Genomic DNA, 21,399 nt, shown 5'->3' on the forward strand with positions numbered 1-21,399 from the left:
TAGGATTAAACCCTTAAAGTGGTTAAAGTTTTGAATTCCAAAGCCCCTGAGCAAGGCTGAGCATTGACCCCAACCACATGGCACTGATGTTGTGTGGGTTTTTTTGAAATACAGTGATTTATGTGCTCTATCTGTCGAGTTCGATCACTTTCTGTATGATGTTGTATATATTGGACCTACTTTTCAGCAATGATCGAGTGCTTTCTTAACACTGTTTTCTGCAGATGCTTTAGTGTCCACAGCAATAATCAGCATGATATTAATGTTCACTGAGGAAAAGTTGTCGATGAATGAGACCTCTCTTTGTTGGAATGCTGCTATGAACCAGCTGTGAGTTGCTTTTTCCCTACTGGAATTTGTACATCCAGCTGAATACAGTACTTGTCCCAGTCAAAGATTCATAATTTTTTAATAGCTGTTAAATTGATTTTTTGGGGGTTTTGTCATGCTCTTTCATCCTTACAGCCAAGAAACTGTTCCGTTAACTTACTGCCCTATGCGTTGTGTTTAATCGAAGAATTTCATTTCAGTATTAGATCTCAATACATTCAAAACTCAAGTCTTCAAAATAATTTGAGACATAACCTTCTATAAAATTGACTGGCACATGTGTTAGACAGCAGTAACAGACCACAACTGAATCCAAGTTTTGTATCATTAATTTGGAGAAATGCAGCTTTAAAATAGGTTTACATTTTCAATGGCTGCTTGAGGAAAACTAAAATGTGGTACAAAGCAAATACTGATTGGGCTCTTTAAGCAGATGTGCCAACTGCCTGTTGTGTCACAGGTTAAGCTTTACGTAAGCAGAGGAACTGATTCCAGCCACTTGTCTGTGAATGCAGCCTTCACCATAACTGCAGATATCTCAGCCTCGTAGCGAGTGATGTTGACAGTGGCCATTAGGCCATTGCTCTCAGTTGTACCTCATTTGACCATTTGGCCTTTGGTATTGTATGGCCATTCAGTGTGACTCCCACCTGAGTGACCTTGCACTCACTAGTCAGAGGTCAAGGCTTTGTTAGACATGTTTATGAAGATAGCCGGGGGTCAAGGCCTCTGTTTGTCTGTCTGGCGACAAGAGAGGAAACAAGGGATAGGATTCCGGTAATAGATGAAAGACGAGAGTGGAGATGAAAGGAGGGGTTATCTGGTTCTCTGCGGAGCGTATCGATCTGTTTGTGTTTTCATGGGGTGAACGGGTTTGTTGGCCATAGTCCCAGCAGAAGTGCTGAGGTGCTGGCTGCATCACACCGTGGAAGTGTTGGCGCAGAAGCTGCACTCAAGCCAGGGTTCAAGATGGATTTGAGGTCAGCTTTTTCTGCCTCTTGCTGGAGTCATAGCCAGTGGCAGTAAAAACTGAAAACACTGAGTGGTTGTGAATCACTGGAATGGAGAGCTTTGAGACAGTCAATCGTCAGCAACTTACCTACAAAGTGTGCTGGTGCCTCCCTCTTGTGGTCCTTTTAAAGTACTGCACCAGAAATCTCCACATTTGAACCATACAAAGCAAAAGGAAGAGTATCATCTATCATAAATGACTAAGAATATTCTACAAATCACTTTATTGCAGGAATTACACAGTTTGGGATCTTGAAAATATAAAATACTGAAATCTTTCTGTTTGTTAATTAGTTATGATTATTCCCACTGTAATCAAGTTTGTTTTATAATGGCAAACACTGCTAATTCTCTATATATTTCATGGAGGAGTTTATCACAACACACAAAGAAAAACAGGTAACAGTCAGTGAAGAGTAACTGCTATAACTTTAACAGTAGAAAACGTTGAATCTTTCAATAGATCTGAAAGGGACACGTTTGTGGTCCAAGAGGCCTTCTTCCTACTGACCAAGACTGAAGTCATGTCCAAATACTGTATATTAAAGGATAAACAAAACACAAACCTATGTTAAGACCTTTGAAAGTATCTCAGCTTGCATAGATACTTGTAAATGCAGTCCTCCTTATCTGTCCGTGCTTGACTCAGATGTACAACAATGATGCGACGACCCTTCACTCTTAATGAAAATTCAGTTTTGCGTTAAATTGACAGGGATGATAACAGTATTTCACAATGGGAACAGTCAAGTACATGAGCACAAAAGCAAGTACATGTTATGTCTAAGTATATATACATGTGCATTTCTTTGGGATCAGAAGATCAGAAACATCTGGTTCATGTAGTGTGAGACAAGTAAATTCTTTAACACACAGCTGTTAGACACAATGTTGTAAAGGCAAAGGGAAGGTGATGTTTTTGTCTATTTTTTGTGGTTGTGTAACAACATATATGCAGACTTCACAAAACACACACCACTTCCATACAGCTAAAATCCATTCGAATATGTACACTCACACACATACATTCACACACACACACACTCACACACACACACACACACACACACACACACACACACACACACACACGCACACACCCACACCGGCCAATGCTATTTCAGTGCTGTTTTGTGTGTTACTAAGGCATCAGACGTTGAAACACTGTTTTTGGATCAATGGAATCGCAGACACACTCAAGTCCAACATATTCTCATAAATCTTATAAATAAAAATGGACTTAATGACACACAAAGTAATTCAATAATAACCTGAGGAGAGTATGTTGAACTGTGTTAGAGAGGAATGCATTATATTTACAACAGAGTGATCGTTATATATCTGCGTCTGCAACATTATGGTGATTTAGCAACTGACAAGCGTCTGTAACCAGTGGTAAGTCCCATCCTATACATTAGTACATTTAAACAAGCTAAAAGGTGTGAAAATCTATAATAATATGTGGCTATATCTTTGAATGCTGTGGCGCTGGGGGAAATATAAAGAAAACAAAATGGAATAAGGCAGATAAATAGGAATAGCACCTGACTTACACAAACAACCCTTTCAAAATGAACCCCAGTTTACCAGTTTCGGGGGCGTGTACTCAGTGCAGTGGTAAACTGGGTGCAATTCTTTAGAGACACGTTGTGATCATGTTGGTTAAGTGTTCTGCATGGAGCAAAAGGCCGCTTGGTCTTGGTGTTCTGGTTTGTAATGTTCGATCTCTGGTTGTTCTGCAAACCACATCTCTGTCCCTCTCCTCTCACACATGCAGGGAAATAGCACCATCCTTTGAAAACAGGAAGTAAAGGCAAGTAGAGGATGTCAGCGCACGTGGCATTGCTCGCAGGTTAGGAGGGAGGACTCTGGTGTTGGAGTTTATGTCCTCTTCATGCACACCTGACAACGGCTTATGTGTGTTCGGAGGTTGCCGGCTTTTAGTGTTGTCGGGACAGGTTTCCTGGAAAAGAAGATAGAGAGAAAAATATGAGACACCCAGGTACATTACCAAACACATAATGTGGGTGACTGTGGTAAAAGGAGTAAAGCCAGGCTCAGACTACGGGAGATTTGGATCATTTCATCCCCAACAATCACAGGAGAAATCAGGCCTGGGATGTTCAGCCCAGATTATCTTGTAATGCGTGGGGTTTACAGATCCAGTCTTTAACCTTCAGAACTGTTCGCAGACTCATCAGGGCCGCACCAGTAACTTCAGATATGCTTGATATTCAGGAGTTTGAAACCTGGATGATTATGTCACTACTTTCCAACAAGTTAATGTTGTTTTTATTAGCCTATATCAGTGTAAACAACTCCTAAAAAATGGAAAATCCATACTAGGAAATGTTCTCTCTGTGATTTGATGGTGGGTCCATGAGTAGAGAGGATGGAGCTGGAAAATATTCTGTTTCTTTAGAACAGGTGAACTATGAATGATTGGCTTTTTGGCTCATTGCCAGGGGTTGGCAAGCTAATTAACAATCACTCTCAGGACAGACTAGGCCTCTTCCACTGGTGAGTAACATTGATGTGCATATTTTCTGAATTCATTAATATTGTGCTGGCCGGATGGGAAGCTTTGCCAAACTGCATGTGCACCGCGGGCCAGCAGTTGATGATCAGCGGTCTAGTCTGTGATGTACCACTATTTTCAAATTTTGCAGACTGTGCATGTTTGAGATTGGAGAGAAGAACATGTGTGAAGTTTCTCCTTGTGTGTGATGAAACCCCATTTTAAAATCAATTAGGATTTTAAAACTCCAGGTTAACATAACACCAGGCTCTTTCCTCTCTGGTGAGAGGTTTCAAGCCTTTTACAACTCTGACCACACCCCCCATCTCTGAGGGATGTGGTTGGGTGTAGTCAAAGTATGCATCTTTAACCACAGTCATACTTGGTGTCCTGTGCATCAGTCCAACAAGGTGAAGTTAAACAACCGGTGGTCAGCAAAAACAACATTTTCTAGGGTCGTTGAGTTACTCTTTAGTGCTAAACAGGAGGAATCTAGAAATTCAGTGTCTGAGTGTAAGCGTTTCTTACGTAAACATCTCAGTGTCTTCAATGGTGGCAAGCCAAAAGCTGTAGGAGTTGGCGTAGTAGTTGCAGGTTCCACGGCCGTGACACTCGATGAATGGAGCACTGCGGAATTCCTCCAGGCAGGAACCAGGAGAGGCCAGAGCCTGTCCTGAACCCTCAGCTCCAGCACTGGTGTGCTACACAAACACACACGATGAAAGCAGTTCAAACACCAGATGAAGCCCATTTTGAAGGGAGTTATTGGTTGATTTATGAAATGAAAAGTTGTGCATGTGCACATGCAAAAAAAAGGTTACTTGTGGAGGTTTTCTTCAACAAATACTCTAAATCTATAAAAATATGTTTACTACACATGTACTGACACATAAGTTTGTATGTGGATAAATGTGCAGATATATTATTTGTTGCCCATTGGTCCAGAGGATGGAGCTTTGGACGTTGAGTCAGCACAATACTGAAGCATAGTTCATAGATTTTACTGACTCATGGTTGACCTGTGGTGAAAGGAGGAACTGAATGCAGTCTTGAGAGGGCAGACTGTGTATTTGCACTGAAAACTGATCCTGTTCTGTCTTACCATGACAAAGGAGTAGCCAATCCACAGAGAATCCCATCCGTTAGGGCACGGTGGGATCATGATGGTCTGACTGTGAACCGCTATCACCATGGCTGGGGCCTCACACACAGCACACCTGCACATATACACATATGAGAGGAGCACAGTATGTGAGGGTCAAATGAGCAACATATATAGTTAAAACTGACCAGTATGCATAGAAATGCTGACACACCTGCTGATGAAGGGTTTGATGCTTTCACCAGTGATAGGTGCCATGCTCATGGGCATGGGCTCAGGGGAGGTGAGCCAGTAGGAGTAGTCATTACGGGAGGCAAAGTTGCACACGTTGTTGATGTTACAGAACAGGAAAGGCATGGGGCTGAACTTCTTTAGACAGCTGCCTGCCGTACCTAAAACACAGATTCAAGAGATGTATACTTCACCCCACAGGTCTTTCTCTCTGTGGATTCCTCCATCTCACTTCTTTCTGTTTCTTTCCTCCTTTCTCATATTGTGCTCCTCACCTAAGTCCTGTCCATGAGAGCGTTCATTGCCCTGTACGTAGAGCAAGGAGTAGCCATCATATATGGGTGAGGTTCCCTCAGGACAATGTGGAACATCCACTGTTTGGCTGTGACGGGTTACCAGGAACCCGTGATCCATGGAGGAGGGGCCAGGTTGACCCACCTGACCTGGAATGCCATCAGGTCCCGGGGGACCGGGGTGTCCTCTGGGTCCTAAAGACATGGAACAATGTAAAAGTTACGACCGTGACAGCACAACAGCTTTTACCCACACTTTTCATCACTGTGAGCCTCTCACCCTGTGGCCCTGGGAGGCCTGGCTCTCCTTTGCCTCCAGGCTGACCGTCATATCCAGGAAAGCCATTTTCACCTTTTGGCCCTGCAATACCTGTCACACCTGAGAGAAAATGACGAAAATGAAAGTAATTAGAAAGATAGTTGTTGCAATATAGGGGTTTACACACACATTTTTAAGCAAAGCGTCACCTTGCTGTCCTTTCTGTCCGGGGAGCCCAGGTGGCCCCTGGGGTCCCGGTAAGCCTGAAGCCCCTGGGAACCCGATGTCTCCTTTGATGAAGGTGTGGGGGCCGGGGGGACCAGGGGGACCATCATTGCCTAAAATACACAGCATCTTTAGAAGACATTTTCCAGTTGCTTCAATTTTTAGCAGCCTATGAAGGTCAAGTTATCAGATTACCAGAGACAGTAAGCACTGACCCATTCTAATCAATGAGATAGAAAGATTGCTGTATATAACAACACTTTGAAGGGTTTCCCCTCCTTTTTTACCCTTTTCTCCTGGGAATCCTCTGTCTCCATATTCTCCTTTTGATCCAATGTCCCCGATGTTACCCTTTACACCTAGAGTTTGTATTCAAAGGTACGGTATTTTAATTGTCAATTACATGAAAAAACACATCTTTCCTCTCATATTTGCATAAAAACACAGGCTGTCTTTCACACCTGAATGCACACACACATGCACATACACCCACACACACACACACACACACACACACACACACACTGTCATAGACTGTCACACTGTATGTCCTCACCTGGGAACCCAGGGACACCTTGCAATCCCCTCTCTCCCTTCTGTCCATCGATACCTGGAAGGCCAGATTGTCCCTGTAATATACACACAAATACACACAGTTATACAAAGGGCTGGAGAGAAGACTGAACTAGACGCATATTAATAAGTGTTTCTTTAAGAACTTGCTCATGCTGAGTTCATACTCAGATGGTATTTTCTGCAGCATTGAAACAGCACTGATATGCATTAGCTGTCTCTCATCAGAATGCATATTAAGTAGTGTACGGCTTAAGTCATGGAAAACAGCCTCATGACGTACAGGAAGTCCAGGAACTCCGGGGTCACCCTTATGTCCCGCCTCTCCCTGGAAACCAGGGTTACCCTGGTCTCCTTTCTCTCCCTTTTGGCCATGTCTGCCTGGCACACCAGTGGCTCCTGGTGGTCCTATGGATCCTGTTTTATAAAGACAAGAAGAACACATAATACACACATAATGTATTTCTATTCAAAACACTGTTCACTTGAAACTGTGGCTCTATACTGTACCACATTTTGGCAACAGGTCCTCATACACATAATGTTGCCATGTCACATATTTGGCATACCTGTTTCTCCGGATGGTCCTGTTTCTCCCCTGTCTCCTTTAGGGCCCTCAAGAGAGATACCTGGGAAACCCCTCTCTCCTGGCTCACCCTGGATTCCCTGAACGCCTGGAAGTCCCTTGTCACCTTTGATACCAGGGACACCTGGATGACCTGGAGTGCCAGGGAAGCCAGGACTACCTTTGTCACCTGGAGAGGGAAAGAGTAGTCCCCATGATGAATCTCTGATTGGAAGGAGGGATAATATAAATCAACAAGGAAAGGACTCTAACCTTTACTGCCAGTCTCTCCGGATGGCCCAGAGAAGCCACGACCGGGTATACCTGCAGAGAAGAACAGATAAAAAGTATGTCACAGGCGGCTTCTGTAATGTTTGGATTGTTAATGGGGGGGGGGCCTGAAGAAAAAAAAATAAACATAAAAACCTAGAGTAGATGCTGCTACAAGAATTTGTGGCTTCCAGTATCTATGTTCCAAAAACATAAATACAAGTATCAAAATGTGTGTGGTGGTTGTGCACGAGAGGGTTTGAAGGGAGATGAAGGTTAATCTAATGGTCCAATGCCAGAGTGACCTTGCAGGATATATTTCAGGCTCGTACTACACACTAACAGCTTATCGACAAACAAGTGAATTCTTCTGGTGCAGTCTCCTCCTAACTCCTCTGATGCTAACCTGGGTCTCCTCTCTCCCCTGAGGATCCAGGGATGCCATCCACTCCAGGCTCTCCCTTCTCTCCAGGAACACCAGGAGGTCCCTGCAAGCCGCCTTCACCTGGAAGAGAACACGTTGACAAACTATGAGCCTGTTTACGCCTGGCCTTATGTGTCCTGGACGATCTGATCACACATGGGCAGTTCTAAGTTTGGGTGTGAATCCACCCAAGATGCTTTGAGGACACCCTGAGGTCTGATCGCTCAGACAACATTTGGAGGTGGCTTTTCCTAATTTATCCACAGAATTGGGTTTCTAATTAAATTTGATGTGAGAAGAAGGCCAAGCACCTGCAGAACGATATTTTATTTATGTAAAATAAAAAGTTACCACAGCTCAGGAGCTTTGAGAAGTGGCAAGTTGCATAATTGTCTCGACCACCCTTGTAGCTCTCTGATTAGTTTTGTTTCCAGCTGCCTGGCTCATTCAATTCCTCGTGGATTTTTTTTTACAACTCTCTAAACAAAAACTGATGTCTCAAGATAAAACCTCAGATTATCAAATTTTAAACGAATGCATGAAATTATCACTGTGATTAATATGTGATTATTCTTCGGCGTAGCTGATAAAAAATCCTGTTACTTACCAGGTCGACCGTCGCGACCAGGTTCTCCTGCAGGCCCTGGAAGTCCAAGGGTACCCTTCTCACCTGGTCTACCTGGCTGACCTGTACAACGCACATCACAACAAGAGCTCACATGACATACCAACATGTACGACTACTAAACCTGGTATTGTAGACTACAAGGATAAATAGGACAACACAGACAGAAATCTGACCTGTATATCCGACACTTCCTTTTCCTCCCTTGACTCCCTGCAGCCCTGGCTTGCCAGGCATACCCTCCTGACCCCTCAGACCCTTCTCTCCTTGTAATCCTGGGAATCCTGGCTGGCCTTTCTCACCCTATGAGAGTAGAGACGTGAAGAGGAATGACAGGTAGGATTATTGAAAGGAACAAGAGGATGATGAAAGTGCAAAACTAATATATATGGCAGTAAAACTAACAAAAAATGTTTCCATTTCCATCTCTGTTGGGCACCAGTTGACATTCTTTAATCTCAACATTTTAAGCCATGGATTTATTTATCCCCTTATGGTTGCAGTGGAGTTATGTTTGGATAAAAAGTCAACCAGAATAGATGGACAGACAGACAGAGAGAGACTCTGTGGATCACATCACATTTAAACTTCTAACTAATGGTGAGCCAAAATAAATGGGGAACTTTCTGGTGCAGAAATACAAAACCCTATATCAAAATCATTGACATTAAGTAGAGGAGCAGTTGGAGAGCGTGGACCTCCGCCAAAGCCAACAGTCTACTCTTCTACGATATGCAAATCTGCGAGCACAATCTTCACATCAATATTATTGCTTGTTCTTGTTTGAACAGCCACATGTGTACGTGTCACACCCTTCCGCCTGTGAAAATTGAGTCAGTAGATTTTCTGTAATCCTGCTGTCAAACAAACCATAATAATGAATATTGCTTAATATATAGTCCCAGAACAGAAGTTCTTTCTCATTAAAAGCTCCACTGAAATCAGAGCTGACTTCTCTCCTAATGTTAAAACACTTTGACTCTTAATGAATGAACCAGCTTTGTCCAGGATAATGTTTGATTCTTTGCGTTTATAATTAAATAATACCTAAAGTGGGAGCTTCATGGCCATTAAAGTCTTGCAAATGCTTCAACAGCCAATTTTCAGTTGACAAGGGGAAGCAGTCAAGCTTGCAGAGCCACAAGAAGTCTCTGCCTATGTTCATAGAACTAGGGTTATAAAACATGACCATGGTTATAGCTAGAGGATTACCTTTTCTCCTGGAAGTCCTGGAATTCCAATACCTGGCTCACCAGCATCTCCTTTTTCTCCTTTCTGCCCATCTGTGCCTCTGAATCCAGGATGCCCTGGTGTACCAATATCTCCTTTAGTACCCTTTGGACCACCTGGACCTGCACAAACACGCACAAGCAGACAAGATTCAGACATTTAGAAGAGTATTTCTGAGAGTGTAATGTAAAATTTAGATTTTCCCTTGCTTGAAATTTTTGCAACACAGCTGTTTCCCATTGCAGGACAAAATTTCATGTTTGTTATACAGATAATACATGTTTACACACACACACACACACACACACTCACATCCAGTGGTTGGCATTTTAATGACACACTGTGTATGTTTTATTTGTGTGTTCTTACCTGGTATTCCCATCTCTCCGACACTGCCTTTCTGTCCAGGTGGTCCCATACTGCCGGGCTCTCCAGGAAGACCAGTGTCTCCTTTCTCACCTGAGACACATCAGTGACATCGAAACATTAATATCTGCTTTGTTTACCCTCCACCTTCATCCGGTGACAAAACAAGAGAGAATTTACTTAAATAAGAGTTAAATTAAATTAATAGGACAAACACAGATGATAGCCAGATGAAATCTATTGTATTTAAATATGTCAGGTGGTCACCTGGTTGTCCACGTAATCCGGGCTCTCCATCTTTGCCTGGCATTCCAGGGTCTCCAGGAAGTCCACGGACGCCCTTCTGTCCAGTGAAGCCAGGTTTACCTGAAGAATTAAAAAATACATTGAGATACTTCTTAAATGATGGGCCAATATAGAGAATCAACAATGGACCTGTTTCTAGCAAACCTCTATGTGATGCAAATACTCTCAGTGATCCAAAAGCCAGTATGCTGTTTTATACCTGTGTCTCCGATGTCTCCCTTCTCCCCCTTCATATGCTCCATTTCAACTTCAGTCATGTTCCCAGGAGGTCCCTGAAGACCTGTATCTCCCCTTTCTCCTTTAAGTCCACGGTCTCCAGAATTACCTCTTGGTCCAGTAATACCAGGATCACCTGAGTGAGATGGTGGGAAAGATAAGTTATTATTGCTGTGAATGACAGTGTAGATAAGTGAAGACAGGCTGAAGAGCTCCTCACCTCTCAGACCAGGAGACCCAGATGCACCAGGTGGTCCAGGAAGGCCAGGTGATCCTGGCGTCCCCATAACACCCATTTCACCTTTAGGACCTGTCAAACAAAAGCACACACAGTGAGATTACTGTGAATTACAGAACAGATTGAAAACCCAGAGGTATTCACAATTATTTTCCTCAAAAGTCAACCCTGCTCCTTCCTTATTTTGAATTGAATGGGATACATTGCTTCCACTTAGTGATAAGAGTAATATGTACTGAAAGAAAGAAATACAGACAACTGCAAAAATGATTATGTATATTATATAAATCACATAAGGGACAGTCCTTTATATATTTATGCACATGCAACAAGAAACAAGACACAAAACAAGAAAACATACAAAAAACACCCACAGACCCAAAGACAGTGAAGAGCCCCACAACACTGAAAAGGTTTTCAGTTTTAGCTTTTTTCTTATTTCCAGGTATTTTCTGTTTGTCATTCTCACCTTGGTTTCCAATCTGTCCGTCCCTGCCTGGTAAGCCCGGTGGCCCTGGCAGTCCTTTGGAACCTGGGTCTCCTGGGAGCCCGGGGGTTCCCTTGTCTCCCTGAGGCCCCGGCATGTCCAGACCAGGAGGACCTGGGTAGCCCTTTTCTCCTTTTATACCTTCTCTTCCTGTTCAACATGCACACATACAAATATATTTGTAACACACAACAAAAATTTTGAGTTCAAGTGTCCACTTACCTGTTTGTGCATGCACAACAGCAGGACCCAGAAACTGAGGCAACTAAATGGAATTCTAGCTTCATTAATCTTGTTATTTACATCTGTCATTTTCTTTCTGTGACATGTCAAAATTTCTTCAGCAAAAAAGGTGTAAATAGCCTCATTCACACATATTTCCCAGTAAATTACTAGAATAACATTTCAGGCACCATTATTGACTATTCATACATGCTGCTACAATCAGGAAAATTCCTGTCTTGAGCCTTTTCAAACATGCCAATGTCAATGTTGAAACATGCTAATATGCTCCATGTGACAAAGGACAGTCCAGCAGATGGTGGTAATGCAAGATTTATGGATGTTAACCACAATAACACGCAAAAGAAGAAGAAGAAGGAGCTGGGGCAAAGCCGGATGTACATGTATACGGCGAAGACGTCTCTGGTTATTTTCAAGAGCATGAAGGGTGAAGGGCCATTTTTTTCTGTTACTCTTAATGTGTTTAATATTAAATAAGTTTGCGAAATGAGTAATGTTTTTTCATGATCTACTAACAGTAAACAAATCATGGATTCAAATACACCATCAGCAGAGTCTTGTGATCAGGTAACTTGCTCCATATGAAAGTGTCTTTAGTCAGACGGACGTTACCTTTTACAGGCTTGTCCCTGAAATGTTACTCACAAAACAGCTGGACTGGCATTTGCTCTGAAATGTTACTTGGTCTTGATGTGACAAATTGGCGGTACAGATTTCCCTGAATATGGATTCCTGCTCCCATTGACACATGACCCATGCAGGAAATGACTGTAATAGATGAATAGACTGTGAAAGGGGCTTTAGTTTGAATGCTAAGTTTGTGCTCACCGAATGGCCCAGGTTCTCCAGGTGGTCCTTGTGGTCCGGGAGCTCCGGGCGAGCCTTTTCCAGGGGCACCTGGTAAGCCAACCAGTCCAGGAGGTCCTGGAGGTCCTATGTCACCTAATTTTAAAGATCAAAGAAAAACAATGTTATACTCAGTACAGAAGATGGGCCAGAGTGGCATGGACTAAACCAAACCAAGCTTCGCTACAGAGGTGATGTTAAGTGTCTTGTTGTACCTTTGAATCCCTGAGGTCCGGGTGGTCCTGTCAGGCCTTCACGTCCAGGAACACCAGGTAGTCCACTGCTACCTTTCTCTCCCGGGAACCCAGTAATTCCTGGGGGACCCTGTGAACCTTTTGGGCCTGGAAGACCCCGTCCTGGTTCACCCTGCAAAATACAGAAATGAGCAACGATTTGTATTCCTCTCTGGAATTTTTTCCTCTCCTCTCATAGAATAATGGTGATTTTACATGACGTTCAAATCTCATGTCCTGTGTGTTGGATTTGAATCATGTTGTATAACAATAGCACTGTGGGACTAATGCACTCTAATGTAACTAAACAAAGTCCTCTTAATAATATATTTGAATGCAGCATCCAAAGAAAGAGGCAAAATCCACATTGAAATTTAGGAGGTTGCACAGAACACTAAAATCCCATCATCAAAACTGGTGCAGCATATATCTCCATATCTATCTATCATTATTAGTTGAAATATAACCAACTTTTTGTCCAGGGTGACCAGGTTGTCCAGTCGAGCCATCCTTTCCTGGTCTTCCTGGTTCTCCTGGGAATCCTGGAGCTCCTGGAATTCCACTTATTCCTGGAAACATGTACGTACATTGTATTATGTTTAGTTTGCTTATATTTTTTCCAGGCATTCATTAGTATCCATTCAATGTTGACGCATCCATAGAGGGAAGGAATGGGGTCAACATGGAGTATTTTACCTTTGGGCCCAGTTGGGCCTGGAAGTCCAATTCCAGCGGGTCCGTGTTCACCCTTCTGTCCAGGGAAACCTGGCAACCCTGGGTTTCCCGGCTGGCCTCTATCACCTGCAGCCAACAACATGTTGCATGGTGAACAGGATCAATCCACAACAATCTTCACATGCATGTGTTTTCACAATACATACACAATACATTCCTGTTTTTTTGTAATAAAATGATGAATGATAAAATGATGATATCCTACTCCTCCACCCCAGTTTTAATATTATTTTATTCAGCAAGGACAAGATTAAATTCACAGATTATCTTCAAGAGACACATTTCAAATCTTTACAGTGGAGTATAAATGAAAAGATGCTGACTGTGGCGTCACTCACCTTGAATTCCAGGTCTGCCAGTTTCTCCTTGTATCCCAGGTACTCCTGGAGGTCCAGGAGAGCTCACACCTTGACCTGGCTCACCTTTTGGCCCTGTTGGATGCAAGGTTTACTGTATGTTATCAATAAATTAATGTACAGTAGATATGTGTGTAATTTTTCAGATTTGCTGTTTCAGAGGTTTGATTTGACCTTTGTTTGACTACATGAGTGCATCATTTTACAGTATCTGTGGGTATGTGTAGAGCTCATGCCTACCAGGTTGACCAGGAGTTCCAGGAACGCCTGGTCTTCCCTGACTGCCCTTCTCTCCAAGGTCTCCTGGACGACCAAAGCCTGGTATGCCAGGTGGACCCCTCTCTCCCGGAGGTCCAATAAGACCAGGGTCCCCATTTAGCCCACGATCACCCTTGATGCCCTCTTTGGCCTGAGAGCAAGATTAGAGAAAGGGGATGTCTACTTTGTTTTAAAAGTTCACAACAAATGAAAGAGACTGAAAACTCAAAGAGTGAATGCAAGAATAATTGAGGGAACATTTACAAAACAACCCCAAAAAATTGCTTAAACCCCAGAGTTATTGATTTTTTTTGGCTTATAAAGTTGATATGGCAAACATGTTAGCAAATGGTTCTTTGCACATCAACAAAGAACAGTATTAGCATTCATTTGGAGCCATGTTTTGAGCAACCTGATGACTTTTAGTCCAATATTATATCCAACAATATATTGCACTATAATACAGTCTAAGACTCTCCTTTTAGCTCTGATTTGGTCTCCTCCAAATCCCTCAGGAAATGTCTGGCTCTTTGGCTGCGAAATGCTTCAAAATCTTCACTGGACACTTATTTACTTTGACCATGTGTTTGAAAGCAATGCTGATGAAAGCAGGGAAAGTGAGTCAAACCACTGAAACTGTTCTCGGCTTCAAAACAAAAACAATGAGCAGAAAGACACTGCAAAGATGTGTAGAGCTGAAAGGGCCTGTGAAGTCTGGTGACTGTGATCTAATTTTCACTTGCAGTGAAGGTTTTTAAAAGTGACCTGTTTATTTTATTTCTTTGCAGTCCTTTCAAGGCCAACCACTATCATATGAAAGGCAGTTCAATTATTTGCACGGCTAGTGGAGCTCATGCAGTCCTGATATCCTGATAGTTTGCCTCTTCAAACAAACCACAGACACTTACTGGTTCTCCTTTGATGCCAGGTAGACCAGGGGAGCCATCTCTCCCTGGCTGTCCATCCAACCCTGGCCGCCCCGGTGATCCAGGAAGACCTGGCAGACCTTTGTCCCCCTTCATACCTGGAGCTATGAAAATGTCCCCTGGCTCACCAACAGCACCAGGGGCTCCTATCAGCCCAGGAGTACCCTGAAGACCCTGCACATAGGTAAAAAAAAAAAAAATATGCATCGATGGCATATTTTGATATGTTTTTCCTGATCCATTTGGCTCAATGACAAAAGGGATCAAATGTTTCAGTGTTTAAGTGTCTCAGACTTTATTCTACTCACAGGCCTTCCAGGCTGTCCAGGAGAGCCAGACTGACCCTTTTCTCCCTTGCCACCTACTGGCCCAGGAGGCCCTGTCAGGAGAAAATTGAAAATTGTACATCCTTGGTTCATTCACTACTCATCAATACACCCATTATGATAGTTGAAGAAATTATAGAACAAGATAATATCCAATTGGTGGTGTTTGCACGGTGACACCTGTGAACAGCATACATGGCAGAAGAGCCTCCAGCAACACCAGACATCAGGTGGCCAAACACCACCATTTCATTTGAATGCAATCACTGCAGACCAGTGTTGTGTAAGTTACTGAAAATTTGTAATTAGCTACAGTTACTAGTTACTTCTCTCACAAGTAATTGAATTACTTTATCAATCACTGCCTGAACTGTCTGGGGAATAGATGTGTTTGCCTGTTATCCTCTGCAGTTGGCCACTATCCTCAAGTAAGACAAATAAAAACAAGTAGTGAGTCCATTTTAAGTTTCAGTTTCATACTGTTTTTTAATTACACTTCTAGTGTAACCCTTACCCTACTGCCAAAAGTAGTGTGGTTACTCCCAACACTTGAGTTCACTCACCTCGCTCTCCTTTATTACCCGGGTTGCCAGGTAATCCAGGTGGGCCGAAACCATCGCATCGAACACAGGTATCTCCCTTGTCACCTGAAAATCAATGCAGAAACATCAGTTAAAAAAACATGATGTACATAAATGTCCTTAGTGTGTAGTCCAGAAGCACTGTTGATGAATGTGGTGCATGTGCTTGCAAAGGTACTACACGTCAAAGACAGAGACATACAATTTTAATAGATTCATTCATTGATGTCTCGTATTGATCAGCATTAATTGTAGACATACCTTTCTGTCCCAGTTCCCCTTGTAACCCTGGAGGTCCAGGTGGGCCAGGAGCTCCTTTCTCAATGTCACATTCATTAGGGTCAACTGTGCAGCCATGCCACAGCACGCATCAGACACACACGCACACACACACACACACAAGGTTGTTATAATGTGTGGATAGACACTTTATGTAGGTGTCCCTTGTTGTCATCTTTTGAAATGATTGGAATATTCAAAGATAAGGCATACTCGGTTGTCCAGGTGGTCCAGGAGGTCCAGCGATCCCTGGTTGTCCTGGAGGTCCAACGAGAGACTCTCCTTCCATACCCTTGTCTCCTTTCTCACCCAGGTCTCCCTTCGGACCCCTCTCTCCACGGGGCCCTTCCATGTGCCGGCCTGAAGCACAAGACAAGAAAGCCAGTTAGTACGTAATTGTAGTTTGTGTGTCTGCCTGACACATGAGCCTTAAGGCAGTGTTGAGATATTGTGTGATTGTACCTGGTGGACCTGGTTGTCCCTGAGGACCAGGAAAACCTGTGTGAAACCAAAACAGACAGAAAACAAAGTGGTTATAATCAGAACTGATCCACGGTAGGTGTGTGTGTCTGGTGTCATACAATGGTCTAACTTTACCTTTTTCTCCTTGTAAACCTGGGAAACCAGGAGGACCAGGAGGTCCAGGTGCTCCAGTACCCTAAAAAGATACAATTACAAAGATTAATGATGCGTGTTCATTTTTTATGATTAGGTTTAGTTTGTATGTTAGTATGTTGAGTTTTACAACACTGATGGACGTAAACACAGGTCAGTTCACCGCTGAACTCACTTGTCATCTCTCCTTCCAATGTTGACTATTACTGCTGTACTGATGCAGATTATTTGTTTGAATAACTGTGAAGAAAACAATCACACTTTGACAGGACTGCTTCCCTTGGTGTCTCAATGACTATAATAGATTTTTTTCTTAATTCTGGATCGTACATTTCCCATACAGCAGCTAACTAGCTTCTTCTGTTATTTCCAAGTGGTATTACTGTTGCCGCCACTGTTCCAAAGACAAGCTCACTGCTTTCTGTTTTACTCAGAGCCCAGCAGCTACCAAAAACATAGGCTACACCAAATGTATTTATTAATTTAAACTCCTCCTCAGGTTGTTAAATCTCCAAATTTAGACAGAGACAAGAACATGACCTCAATGGAAGCTACAGGCCTGAGTCAAGTGATGTAATCTGATGTGTTGTTGTTGTTTTTTTTTTCTTTCTCCAGACCAGTTATTTTCAGTGCTAAAATCACTGGATTGACCCTTTAATATGCTCACACCTTTTAACTGAACCAATGTTGAACTCATGATCGTACAGCTGATGCGAAAGAGAGTGAGCTAAGAGAGTCATAGAATAAATGGAGACTTACATAACCCGGTGGTCCTCTTTCTCCCTTTTCACCCTGAAACAGGACAGAGAATTCAGTCTGTCTCACCATAAAACCTCCAAAACTGTAATAAAAGTTTCAGATTAAAGCCTTGAGTATGTGCAGTATGTAAATAAAAGGTGCATTAGTTACCTGGGAACCTGTGTACCCTGAAGCTCCAGGAAAGCCTTTCTCTCCCTGTGTCAAAGTATGTATGTGCTTTAGTGATAAATATTTCATAATATAAAAGCAGCAGCTGGACAGTAGAGTACAGCAGCCAGATAATACATTGAGTTATTGTTACCTTTGGCCCATCGTCTCCATCCTTGCCAGATTTACCCTAAAATTACAGAAAGAGATACTCACTTTGATTAGTTTTGCTGTCTCTTGGATTGATAATAAAGAGATTGATACATAGAACTAAATCTAAATAATCCTGAAATGGATACACAAAGAAACTTAGGAAATGAGTTTGTAGCTTTCTGTAATGACACATTATTTAAAAAGCTTGTTTTCCATGTTACACTCAAGCTTTTGAAGAATCTGCATAAAAATCTTACCAATCACAACTAATACTGAACTTCTTTGTTTATCATACCATTATACCATCCCAAAGAGACGTATTGTTTCCACTTACTCTTTGTCCAGGTGGGCCAGGATCACCTTTAATACCAGCCTGATATGGGATGCAAAAGCCCTGCAAAGGAAATCAACTGTCTCAAAAAGTACAGTGTTGGACTGAAAGACAGAAAACAGACTGTGTGCGCTGTAAAGTAAGTCATACACTAAACATCCGAAAGCAAAATACTAACTTTTTCTCCTTTGTCTCCTGGAAGTCCTCTGTCACCCTTTAGAAATAAAAAACACAATTCAGGAAATATGGAAATAATCTTTTACATTAAAAGACATTTAGCAATTGCGATTTATTAATAACATATCATGAAAAAAAGCACAATTTCTGCTCGGATTGTAAAGAGCGGAGTGGGTACCGGTGGTCCGGGTACGTGCAGCGTAGTGTGTCCTTCCACTCCCAGTGATGGAGGTCCAGGTGGGCCGGGTGGGCCACGAAATCCCTGCTCACCCTGCACAGAGACAGCAACAATCGCAAAAACAACATAAATAAAACCTAAAAAAAATCAAGAAATTGATGAAGAACGATCCGACCAGGACTGAAATGTTATCCTTTTAAATAAATGTTGCTCTTTTGATCAATAAAGCTTTGCATCTACATGTGATCGAATCTTTACTTGAAATGCAATTATTTCTCATCTGAAAACACACACACACACAACACGTCCTGTACAGTGAAAGCCACATATGAGAAATGTAGCTTTTTTTTTTTTGATTACAGACAACATAAAAAACAAAAATTCTCACCTTATCTCCTTTCTCACTCACAAAGGCCAGCCTGTCGCCCTGCAGGGAGTTTAAAAAGAAGTTTTTATCACATCTCAGCCGGGTGAGCAAGTCAGAGGATGGTGGACTTAGTTTTACAAATGTAAAATCTTTATGTATGATTAGTCTTACCTTCTCTCCAGGAGGGCCAGGGGGGCCAGGATCTCCCTGTGAAACAGTGAAACAAACTGATAATACCCGTGCTGTATCTAACTGATGCACACTGACATGACATCCATCGGGGCGATCACACTTACTAATTTGTGCTTTCCCCAGTAGCTGTTTTATTGAATGATAATCACGTGTCTCAGTATAATCAATATTCCTTGGCTCATGAAGTTTATCAATGACTCTGTAGGATGATAAATAGTCCATCACTGTAGGAGGAACTCACTTGGGGTCCTCGATAACCAAGAGATCCAGGAGGTCCAATAGGTCCAGGAGGTCCACTTGGTCCCTGAGAGAGAAAGACTTGGATTTACATGAAAATTCAGATTACACTGTTACAGCATGTCTCTTTTTCTTTCGACATCTAATAATGCATGTATGTTCTTGCACACATGCACACACACACACGCACAACGTACAGGTAATCCAGGTGTGCCAGGGTATCCTCTGTCTCCTTTCAGTGGAACAATCCCGATCACACCACCAGGGTCGCCCTGCAGGAGACAAATCAAAAATAAATGGTTTGGTAGAACATGTGTCTCATCATACTGGGGGACTGGGCATGCTTGTATTGCTTGACAAACTTTTGAACTCATAACATGTTAACGCTTCAGAAATTTTCACCTTCATTCCAGGAAGTCCTGGGATGCCCTGAGAAGAGAACACAGTAGTAAGATAGTTATACATGCAGCATATATGAGATGTTGCTTCGTTAATGTATGCTATGTCATGTAGACGTGTTTCCATTCCAGTAATTATGATTACATTTCAATTGTTTATTGCAATATGGTTCTATATGGGCTGAGGGGACCTGCCCAAAAACAGCTGGACCAATCCCACAAAGGATGCCACTCAGTACAAAAACAAAGCAGCTTTTACTGAAAATTTGATGGTTTTCTAGAGTTTTTATACAACATGGCGATGACTGAAATGTGTGCTGGTCAGTGTGGAGGTGGCTGATTGTCATGCAAGTCAGGGTTGCTTACAGGAGGTCCTTGAAGACCAGGAATACCAGGAATGCCATCCCTTCCTCTGTCTCCCTGAAACAAACACACACAACACAGCAAAAACAGTGTTAAGGTTATAAGACAAAAGGAAATATCAGATATACATTTATATATGAATCAACTTTGAAACACAGCAGAATGTTTAGAGGAGCCTTACTTTAGTCCCGTTGCATCCTGGGATACCTGGCAGACCTTGTGGGCCGTCGTTTCCATTGATGCCCTGAGAGAGAGAGAGAGTGCACAAATAGACAAATCTGAGACCATTTGCAGTTACAAAAGCTTCCTGACCACCCTACCCCGTCATAACCACTGAACTGCCCACAGACATCATCCAATACATTAAAATGTGGCCTAAAAAGTAAGAACATCATTTAAAACTGTGCAACATCCGTATGGTTATGGGATAAATTTACTGGATTGTTGCAGGATGTGAGACATGAAAGTAGATCTAATGAACTTACCGGTAGTCCTGGATTTCCTGGGAAACCTGGTAGACCAGGAGGACCCTGCAAGATCACAACCATATCAGCATTACTGTCTCATAATAATACCCAAACTACAACATGAACAATACTTTGTGGCAGAGAAGTCTGTCTCATATCATACCATTCATATCACACTGTATCATAACTTTGATGATCAGTTACTTACTCGCACTCCTTTCATTCCCGAAGCCCCCGGTTCACCCAGATCTCCCTAAGAGAAGTTAATGACATGATTAGGCGAACCAAAAGTTATTTTATTATTCATTCTGATGTGTGTGTGAGTGCCTACTGACCTTGGGGCCCATTGACCCTGGAGGCCCTTCAGGTCCCTGCATCCCTGGGAATCCCATATTACCCTGAAGACCTGGGAAACCTCGCTCACCCTGTGAAGCACAGGCACCCAAAGCAAATGTAATGGGACACAGAACAAGCACTGAATGGAAATTTGACTGCTAACACTAAGTTATAGTGTATATGTATCACTGTTGTAATAACATTATTACATTTCTAACAATGAAAAAATCTCTAATGAATTTAAATGTTTCTGGAGGACTGGAAGAAACACAGATCCTCGTATTCATGGATGGATGATGACAGTAATGATTTGTAAGTAGAATTCTTCACAATGTTCTTGTTTGTATATTATTACATCAAATTTCAAAATGAATTTCAGATTCATTCCTTCATTCTTCTGCTCTTCAAGTTTACCTTCAGTACATGTGGGTCAAGCCACATATTTCTATTTGAAAAACTGACTTTATCACATTTTAATTCATAATGAGGTTTAAATGACTTCAAAGCAATAAAAACAAATATTAGTTACAACAAATCCTCGTGTGTCCCACAGTGACCTTAAACTGACCCAGAATGATATATGTTGTTCCTACTGTCTGCCACTAGATGGCAGCAGCGTTTTTCAAA

General features: G+C 42.3%; 1 protein-coding gene across 1 annotated transcript in view; it reads right to left on the reverse strand.

The window, feature by feature from the left end:
• Positions 1-1,552: 1,552 nt before the first annotated feature.
• col4a1 (collagen, type IV, alpha 1) overlaps positions 1,553-21,399 on the reverse strand; it is a 40,786-nt gene continuing 20,939 nt past the window's right edge. The window contains exons 3-52 of the mRNA XM_076747206.1: positions 20,772-20,861; positions 20,645-20,689; positions 20,455-20,499; positions 20,151-20,213; positions 19,973-20,026; positions 19,611-19,637; positions 19,406-19,480; positions 19,213-19,275; positions 18,951-18,986; positions 18,801-18,839; positions 18,413-18,505; positions 18,236-18,271; positions 18,061-18,120; positions 17,728-17,763; positions 17,577-17,621; positions 17,427-17,459; positions 16,650-16,710; positions 16,515-16,550; positions 16,266-16,412; positions 16,035-16,118; positions 15,756-15,839; positions 15,175-15,245; positions 14,849-15,040; positions 13,923-14,091; positions 13,665-13,757; positions 13,288-13,392; positions 13,063-13,160; positions 12,574-12,724; positions 12,341-12,454; positions 11,252-11,419; positions 10,765-10,854; positions 10,528-10,680; positions 10,290-10,388; positions 10,026-10,115; positions 9,639-9,778; positions 8,603-8,729; positions 8,409-8,489; positions 7,784-7,882; positions 7,381-7,431; positions 7,112-7,297; positions 6,826-6,959; positions 6,526-6,598; positions 6,257-6,328; positions 5,954-6,082; positions 5,766-5,864; positions 5,468-5,680; positions 5,176-5,353; positions 4,962-5,076; positions 4,388-4,560; positions 1,553-3,304 (exon numbers count right to left, since the gene is read on the reverse strand). Of these exons, the coding sequence (XP_076603321.1) occupies positions 3,223-3,304; positions 4,388-4,560; positions 4,962-5,076; positions 5,176-5,353; positions 5,468-5,680; positions 5,766-5,864; positions 5,954-6,082; positions 6,257-6,328; positions 6,526-6,598; positions 6,826-6,959; positions 7,112-7,297; positions 7,381-7,431; positions 7,784-7,882; positions 8,409-8,489; positions 8,603-8,729; positions 9,639-9,778; positions 10,026-10,115; positions 10,290-10,388; positions 10,528-10,680; positions 10,765-10,854; positions 11,252-11,419; positions 12,341-12,454; positions 12,574-12,724; positions 13,063-13,160; positions 13,288-13,392; positions 13,665-13,757; positions 13,923-14,091; positions 14,849-15,040; positions 15,175-15,245; positions 15,756-15,839; positions 16,035-16,118; positions 16,266-16,412; positions 16,515-16,550; positions 16,650-16,710; positions 17,427-17,459; positions 17,577-17,621; positions 17,728-17,763; positions 18,061-18,120; positions 18,236-18,271; positions 18,413-18,505; positions 18,801-18,839; positions 18,951-18,986; positions 19,213-19,275; positions 19,406-19,480; positions 19,611-19,637; positions 19,973-20,026; positions 20,151-20,213; positions 20,455-20,499; positions 20,645-20,689; positions 20,772-20,861 (4,797 nt within the window). The 3' untranslated portion in view covers positions 1,553-3,222. The remainder of the gene's footprint in view (positions 3,305-4,387; positions 4,561-4,961; positions 5,077-5,175; positions 5,354-5,467; positions 5,681-5,765; positions 5,865-5,953; positions 6,083-6,256; positions 6,329-6,525; positions 6,599-6,825; positions 6,960-7,111; positions 7,298-7,380; positions 7,432-7,783; positions 7,883-8,408; positions 8,490-8,602; positions 8,730-9,638; positions 9,779-10,025; positions 10,116-10,289; positions 10,389-10,527; positions 10,681-10,764; positions 10,855-11,251; positions 11,420-12,340; positions 12,455-12,573; positions 12,725-13,062; positions 13,161-13,287; positions 13,393-13,664; positions 13,758-13,922; positions 14,092-14,848; positions 15,041-15,174; positions 15,246-15,755; positions 15,840-16,034; positions 16,119-16,265; positions 16,413-16,514; positions 16,551-16,649; positions 16,711-17,426; positions 17,460-17,576; positions 17,622-17,727; positions 17,764-18,060; positions 18,121-18,235; positions 18,272-18,412; positions 18,506-18,800; positions 18,840-18,950; positions 18,987-19,212; positions 19,276-19,405; positions 19,481-19,610; positions 19,638-19,972; positions 20,027-20,150; positions 20,214-20,454; positions 20,500-20,644; positions 20,690-20,771; positions 20,862-21,399) is intronic.

This window comes from Chaetodon auriga, chromosome 13, assembly GCF_051107435.1.
Source record: "Chaetodon auriga isolate fChaAug3 chromosome 13, fChaAug3.hap1, whole genome shotgun sequence".
Classification (NCBI taxonomy): Eukaryota; Metazoa; Chordata; class Actinopteri; order Chaetodontiformes; family Chaetodontidae; genus Chaetodon; species Chaetodon auriga.